The following is an 8538-nucleotide window of genomic DNA, read 5'->3' as shown; positions in this document are numbered from 1 at the left end:
GAACGCACAACAATTTGTAAACACTACACACAAAAAAACTTGAAAAAGCCAAACATTACATCACTATCTGCTATCTCCATCGTTAAACTTAATTCAAACCCTTAATAACCACAATCATATTACAAGTAAAAATAAAACTTCAAATGGAGAAATTGTTTATTTATACAAATTACAGCTTAATTCAAAACCTCAACAAGTTAAGAACCACAATCATATTATACATCAATGATCTCTCTTTATTAAGCTTGATATGTTTTTTCAAGAAGGCGTAATAACTAAGTAGCTGGGCACACAATTAGATCATTCTCGAAATTTGGTGGGGTTGTAAGTATTGGATTCTTGCTAAAAAAGTTAACAGGTTTTAAATTAAAACCTGAGGTCACTGTTGGCATGACAGGAAAATCCTCTTGACATGGTATGTGATGGAAGCCTAAGACGTACCAAAGTACAATATCCTTATTCTCTATAGGTCTGTCCCTGCAAAACACGAATAATATTTGTAAATTAATTAATTAGATATCGAATGCATAACATTTATGTTATACTTCGTAGATGTTATGGATTACATACCTATTAGACCATGTTGCAAGAGTGTCATCGCCATGGCTTTGCCAAACAAACGACCCTCCAGCCCATGACTCGCTTTGGTTATATGGGGTGACCCATATTTGGTTATTGGTGAATGCCGCTCTCTTCTGAGACGGATCCTCCAAATCAAGCAAGCTTGCTGCATTAGCACCCGGAACCAGTTTATACCCAACCGGGTTTCCGACTTGTGTCTTCTTATTTGGGTTGACAAAATGAAACTCTGATGGCTCATATAAACTAAGTTTGATTTGTGCACCTTTCTCAGTTTTAACAGCATTTTTTGTAACTTTTAAGTAACTTTGTCTAGGTGATTCTTCGGGTGAAGTATTTTGTCTTCGGAGATCCACCTTTACAAACGAGTTATCCGAACCATCCACATCCAAGTCAAGATGAAATGCAAGGTAGTGGTCATGTATGACTCCAATTGCATTTTCACTGACTAATGTGCCATAAAGGTCTTCTTCTTTCGGAACCTCCTTCATGTTCTTGTATTTTGTTCCTTTCACAATTGCAATACCACTCAATCCAACCTATTACAAATGACAAGCATCTGTCTTTACAATTGTCATACCGAAATCACATTTAATCAATAATATATACTAAAGACACACCAGCAATGACACGTGTCAGTTTCTGGTGTGTCCTTAGTAATTTTTTTTTAAAAATATATATTTAATAGAAAATTTATTTCAGGAAATTATTTATAAAATTTACTTACTACTCCGTATATAAATAGAAATGATATTTGCCTTTTTTTTTTAATATTCACATTCAATTAACTAATTAATATGGAAAATAGAATAGCAAAATATAATCTTTGTAAATAATTTAAAAAAATACAATCTTCTACTATAAGTTTTTATGGCGCAAACATAATATCCGTTTCAAGGATACAATTGAGATAGACAAAAATTAATGACTAAAAATGAGATGTTACAATATATGATCGCTGATATGTATATACGTACATAATATTTTTGTCAATAACCGTGCATGGCACAGGACCTAACCTAGTCAATAATATATACTAAAAGACACACCAGCAATAACACGTGTCAGTTTCTGGTGTGTCCTTAGTAATTTTTTTAAAAAATATATATTTAATAGAAAATTTATTTCAGAAAATTATTTATAAAATTTAATTACTACTCCGTATATAAATAGAAATGATATTTGCCTTTTTTTTTTAATATTCACATTCAATTAACTAATTAATATGGAAAATAGAATAGCAAAATATAATCTTTGTAAATAATTTTAAAAAATACAATCTTCTACTATAAGTTTTTATGGCGCAAACATAATATCCGTTTCAAGGATACAATTGAGATAGACAAAAATTAATGACTAAAAATGAGATGTTACAATATATGATCGCTGATATGTATATACGTACATAATATTTTTGTCAATAACCGTGCATGGCACAGGACCTAACCTAGTCAATAATATATACTAAAAGACACACCAGCAATAACACGTGTCAGTTTCTGGTGTGTCCTTAGTAATTTTTTTAAAAAATATATATTTAATAGAAAATTTATTTCAGAAAATTATTTATAAAATTTAATTACTACTCCGTATATAAATAGAAATGATATTTGCCTTTTTTTTTTTTAATATTCACATTCAATTAACTAATTAATATGGAAAATAGAATATCAAAATATAATCTTTGTAAATAATTTTAAAAAATACAATCTTCTACTATAAGTTTTTATGGCGCAAACATAATATCCGTTTCAAGGATACAATTGAGATAGACAAAAATTAATGACTAAAAATGAGATGTTACAATATATGATCGCTGATATGTATATACGTACATAATATTTTTGTCAATAACCGTGCATGGCACAGGACCTAACCTAGTCAATAATCTACACTATATACTAAAGTAATCACCAAATGGGACACTTGGCATAATTTTGTGAAAAATTTTCCCTCTAAAATACTATTCATTTATTTTCCTTAAAAAATTCTATTAAAAATTTAAATTCTTTTAAAAAATTTTATTTATGCAACACATATTAATTTGAGAATTTACAAGATAGACATTAATAAATTCAAATTTGAAAAAATAAAATAAAATTATTACATAAGTCATTTTATTTCAATTAACTCTATTTAATGTCAGTCGACTATAATTATTAAAAAAATCTTACTTTATAAATCCGTGCATTGCACGGGGCCAAAAACTAGTATATACTAAAAGACACACCAGCAATAACACGTGTCAGTTTCTGGTGTGTCCTTAGTAATTTTTTTAAAAAATATATATTTAATAGAAAATTTATTTCAGAAAATTATTTATAAAATTTAATTACTACTCCGTATATAAATAGAAATGATATTTGCCTTTTTTTTTTTTAATATTCACATTCAATTAACTAATTAATATGGAAAATAGAATAGCAAAATATAATCTTTGTAAATAATTTTTAAAAATACAATCTTCTACTATAAGTTTTTATGGCGCAAACATAATATCCGTTTCAAGGATACAATTGAGATAGACAAAAATTAATGACTAAAAATGAGATGTTACAATATATGATCGCTGATATGTATATACGTACATAATATTTTTTGTCAATAACCGTGCATGGCACGGGACCTAACCTAGTAAGTATAATAAGTAACCCATCAACAATAAAATAACTAGTCGTACTTAATTAAAAATCATACAAACATCATACCTTATTTTATATAGATATAGTACTCAACTAAACTTATAATTGAGTTTTTGAATTTGTCAATTAAACTTATGTGTTAATATAATTGGAATTTTCGGGTCACTTAAATATTAAATTTGTAATGTCAAGGCTCTTGCTTATCTTATAAGATATGATGAGAAATTGACAATCCAAGAGATATTCAAAAGAAGTAAAAAAAACTAACCTCGGTCCCAATGAGCCCATCAGATTGGAAAATCCAATCTATGATGTAATCATAATTACCAATCGTTGATACCATTCTAGCCACCAACTTCACTTTCGGTCTCACCTCACGTACCTACAACCCAATACAATTAGTTGTATATAGAAAATCGTCAATACAAGACAAACACGTGTTTGTTGTATCCATTCTTTAATAACTAAACAACACAATCGCCAATGAACAATTTGATTACCAACCATCTCATTTTTATTATATATCTTAGTAAAATATAAATCATGTCCAATCCAAAGTTACGAGTAATACAGACATTATAGAGTATATAAAGAGTGAGTGAAATAGTCTAATTGTTGTAATAATTATTACCTTAAAATTACCCTCAATGTGACGCCATGCAACATCACCACCATAACTCTCAAAAACGCAAATTATGTTCGATTCGATATATGGTTTCCCATCAACAACAAACACTCCATCCATATAATGTGCATTTTTAGGGCAATCATTATACGGGTCAAGTGACACCGCTGTCAAACCTAGCCCATATTCGCCCGCATCGAAATACTTCTTAAAATACCATGACTCTGTTGGATCCATATACGGTACAAATAGCTCCGAGACCATTCCTTTATATAACACACTTCTTAGCTCACCACTATCCGGGTCCAAAAACTTGGCTTGAGAAATAACCAACCCGGCTCTTGGGTCGGGTTTGAGGTGAAATTCCCAATTTGCCCATTTGATCATATGGTCATTTTCGACCATGAAGCTTGGGCCTTTGGGCTGCTCAATGGATATTGGGTTAATGGGCTTATTGATTTTATTTAAGTTATTTTGGGCCGAAAAACGATAATCTGAGTTAATACCCTTAGGAATTGGAATGTGTTTTCCATAGTCCATAATTTCAATCACTTGATTAGTGTCCAAATTAACGACTACGGTTAATCCTTCAATTGGTCTCATGTAAAAATTAACCGTGTCTTCCGCAGAGAAGCATTGTATATTTATTATCCTCTTGTGCTCCTCTTTTTTTCCATGCCACCCTACATCGAAAAATACATTAAAGTTAGGAGAAGTCTTCTCTCAAAACTTCTACGCATAATTTACTTTATACATAACCTTATACACATACTTGGAAGACTTCTCGATTTTTTAATGGAAAAATTGCCCGGGATAATCCCACCTTTTGTTCATCCGCCCAAAATAATCCCACCTTTCGATTATTTTTAAATAATCCGACCTTTATACATCTTCCGCTTTAAATGGTCCTAACCGGTCATCTAACTTATTATTACAAGTTACCACACACGTGTCAGCCTATGATTGGTCTAAAAAATAATTTTTTTCTTAAAAAAAAACAAAAATTGAAAATAAAATAAAAAACAGAAGAAAAAAAAATTAAAACCCAGATTCCGGTAGCCTTGCAACCGGACCCTTACCCAATTCCGGCACCATGTCCCTTCCTCTCCACGATTCAGACCACCAACTCCCTTCCCCTTCTCGATTCTGGCCACCCCCTCCCTCTCCCTCGCCGTTTCCGCCCGACCCGAACCTAGCAACCAAACCAGCAACATCGCTCAAAACCACCAGAAAAGCAGCCCTAATGCTGCTACTTCTCCTTCACAAACGCGCCACCACAAACCTGCAACAACATCATAGCCACTCTCCCCGCAGCAAACACCAAACGACCCACCACAACTGCACCAACAATCACCGGCAAACACCACAAACTAGAGCAGTCGCGCGCACTTCGAATCCCCACAAATCAGCCCCAAAATCAGACCCAAAATCGCAAACCTATCATATAGCTAGAGGTCGTTAGTTTCGGTTGGAGGGTTGGGTAGAGGAGGTGGTTCGGTTGGTGGGCTGGGTAGGGGTGGTCGGCGGTGGGTCTGCTAGAGAGATCGAGGGTGGCCGTTGGATTTCTTTTTTTTTTTTAAATTTTCAATAATTTTTTTTTATTTTTATTTTTATTTATTTATTTTTTTTTGGATGAGACCACTCACGTAATGACACGTGTTGAAATAATCCCAAGTCACAAATGGTAACTTGTTTAGCTGGTTTCAAGTCATTTGGGACTATTGGGAGCGTATTGTATATAAAGGTCGGATTATTTAAAAGTAATCGAAATGTGGGATTATTTTGGGCGGATGAGTCAAAGGTGGAATTATTCTGGGCAATTTTTCCTTTTTTAATTTAGCCAAATAGATGTATTTGATGTAATAGTGCAAATGTTTGGTTTTGATTAGAAAAACCTATAATCAACCTACCTACTACATATGTACTTTTAAAAAAAAAAAACAAACTAGGAATATGTATAAGTGTACGAGAGTGAAATAAAGTAAGTAAAAAAAAAAAGTCAAAGTCAATTTAACTGGATCAATGAAAGCGATAGAAAAAGTCAATGTGGGCTATTTTATTTTTCTTATTTTGAAAAAGGCAAGTACTCATGAACGTTTTGAGGGCATTAGATAAGCTAGTTAAAAGTAGAAAGTTTAAACTAAAATTAACATTAATTACACCGATCGATGCGTGATTTTGTCACGTTTTTTCAAATTAATACCATTTTAGGTAATTTTTTAAATACTTATCCAACACCCCGTAGAGTCGTAGACATTCGTTAGCAAAATTGTTTGAAAAAATTTTTGTTTTTGTTTTTTGCTTACTAATGATACTGACATAGGATACAACGTTGTTATGTGTGTGACATGTGATTTAATAATAACATTCAAATATATGTTGCATTTAAATAATTTCTTATCACAAGTCAAAAAAACAAGAAGTAACAAAGGAAGTACTCCCTTTTTTTTTCTTCTTTATTTTGTGACAAAGAAGTACTCCATATTTTAATTTGCTTTTTTTTAAAAAAAAAAAAAAGCATATGACTTATGGTAATGTCATCATCACCTATGAAGTTATTGTAAATCTAGTCAAACAACATTGCAATTCGAGATCGAAAATAATTTATGAAGATAATAACATGGATGAAATATGACTGGGTCCTGGATTCGTGTTGCTCTACTGTACAACTATGACTCCTAGAATAAAAAATGGTAAGAGTAAGTATATATACACAAATAGTAAATGTCAAAAGTCTAGTTAATTCTTTTAATTCTTTTGCATGTGAAGATGCCATGGACGGGTATATATATATATGGAGTTATTTTTATAAGTAGTACGTTAATTAGTAGATTAATTAATCTAATGTATACAAAGTTTTTCGAAAATAATAAGTAACCACAATTTTTTTTAAGGGAAATAAGTAAGCACACAATTATATGTAAAAGAATTCAAACCTGGAGACAAAGGTGCACAGACCAAGTGCTTATAGTCAACCCCACGATCAGTGATGCTCTTGTTAAACTGAGCACTAGTAAATGGTGCATTCAAGGCAGCTAACATCTCCTCTAGAGTTGGAACAGGATACCCCGACGTTGGGTTAGTCTTAACCTGATCAACCCGACCCAACTTTAGATCCACGACAAGCATGAGGAATGGCCCATCATCAAAACGTGCAACAACAGAGGCCTTTCTAGGGGGCAAAGGATCACCTTGCCTCCAATTAAGTACGTAAGACTTAAGGGGCTCCTCTAGGACCACTGAGTGAAGAGAAAAGGACTTATTAGCCGCATAGGAAGAGAGTATAGCTCGAACCTGGTTTATCTCTTGGACCGTTAATGGGTCCATTGGATGATGAGCTACATCAGTTGTATGATTGTTTAATTCAGCTTTAGAAGTTGTCAACTGTAAGGAACTTATTAGTAGAGAAAGAATAGTAAGGTAGCAATTTTGGGTTTTAAAATAAGCCATATGGCTCAAACGTTAATGTGTCTAGCTAGAGAAAAAGGTGTTATTAAAATGATGGTTGATCTGATTTGTATGTGAATGTGTGTGTATATATATAGCAGTAGAGGGTATTCATTGGCATAGTATAAGGATTATAATAACATGCATAAATTCAACATAATAAGATGAAAAATGGTTGATTATCGAGCCTAATAAATTATAATTAAGAAGAGTTAGGGTGAGGTTTAAAGGGAATTATTATAGTTGATTTGTAAATCAAATATGTGATTATCTAGCCGGCCATAGATAGATTATGACTTGAGTATAAAAGAAATAAGTTCCAAGTCATATATTTAACGTCATTTCTCGGGCATTTTTTATTTATTAAAGCTTGACCAATTAACTTGCTTTCAAATTATTACATTCACAATTTTGTAGCAAACATAATGCACAGTCAACAGCCAATCAAGTAATCGTCTATTCATTTCTGTTAGTCCGTAGTAATCTACTAATCTCATACGAGCAAGGAATTTGAGAAATTATTAAATTGAGATAAGTAAATTGTTTACTTGAGTACTATGCTTTTATTTTTCAAATTCATTCTCTTGATTATTAAGGGGTGCGTGAAATTTCACTTTAACTTATTAAAAACTTGTTGAATTTTGGAAGTAAATTATTGCTCGGGCTCAATCAATAGCTAATTAGAATAAACTTTCCCTATTTTTATACTTTCAATACTTCTCTTTTTATTCTTGCCAATCTATTTTTTCAATAGGGAATACTTTTAATTATCAACTAGTTTTTGGGTTAGGACGATGCCCCGGATTATTATATAAATTGATCATTAACATACGTTGTAATTTATGATTCAATTTCTTGTAATTAAATTTGTTGTTCATATTGTTATTTGCCACATATTAATTTTTGTACTCAAAGGATTGCATAAAAAAATCACATATAGCTTGGTGGTAAGATAATTACTTATAGAATTAGAGCGGTATTTCGTGTTCAAATCTTGTAAATATTCAGTAAAAATGAACAAGCCTTAGGTGTATTTTTAAACAACGTGATAATTTGGGTTGTACTAGTTACTTACCGTTGAACACGAATCTATACTTATATATTAAAAAGCGTTCCTAAAATCGTTTATGTGCCACGTCATTCCCCTCTCATAGCATTGTGTCACATCATCCCTTAATGACACGTCATTACCAATTAACAAATTGTTCCAACTATTATAAAAAAGCTTTTGATGTTAGACCTTAA

General features: G+C 31.8%; 1 protein-coding gene across 1 annotated transcript; it reads right to left on the bottom strand.

The window, feature by feature from the left end:
* Positions 1 to 275: 275 nt before the first annotated feature.
* On the bottom strand, positions 276 to 7296 carry LOC145567482 (amine oxidase [copper-containing] gamma 1-like). The gene is made up of 5 exons (XM_081626778.1): positions 6783 to 7296; positions 3853 to 4529; positions 3490 to 3603; positions 571 to 1118; positions 276 to 477 (listed from the first exon to the last, which is right to left on the bottom strand). Exons 1-5 carry the CDS (start codon positions 7294 to 7296, stop codon positions 276 to 278), a joined length of 2055 nt encoding a protein of 684 aa, XP_081482904.1.
* Between the last annotated feature and the right edge of the window lie 1242 nt (positions 7297 to 8538).

The sequence above is a fragment of the Chenopodium album genome, chromosome 2 (genome assembly GCF_948465745.1).
Source record: "Chenopodium album chromosome 2, dcCheAlbu1.1, whole genome shotgun sequence".
Taxonomy (NCBI): domain Eukaryota; kingdom Viridiplantae; phylum Streptophyta; class Magnoliopsida; order Caryophyllales; family Amaranthaceae; genus Chenopodium; species Chenopodium album.
Note: the sequence above shows the minus strand (reverse complement) of the source record. Positions and strands in the feature narration are given on the sequence as shown.

Bases quoted from the DNA above. Each gene is read 5' to 3' on its own strand.
- LOC145567482 (XM_081626778.1), bottom strand. From the start codon at position 7,296: ATGGCTTATTTTAAAACCCAAAATTGCTACCTTACTATTCTTTCTCTA. The intron at 1,119-3,489 runs GTTAGTTTTTTT...CATTTGTAATAG, and splicing joins ATGGGCTCATTGGGACCGAG to GTTGGATTGAGTGGTATTGC. The intron at 478-570 runs GTATGTAATCCA...CGTGTTTTGCAG, and splicing joins CTTGCAACATGGTCTAATAG to GGACAGACCTATAGAGAATA.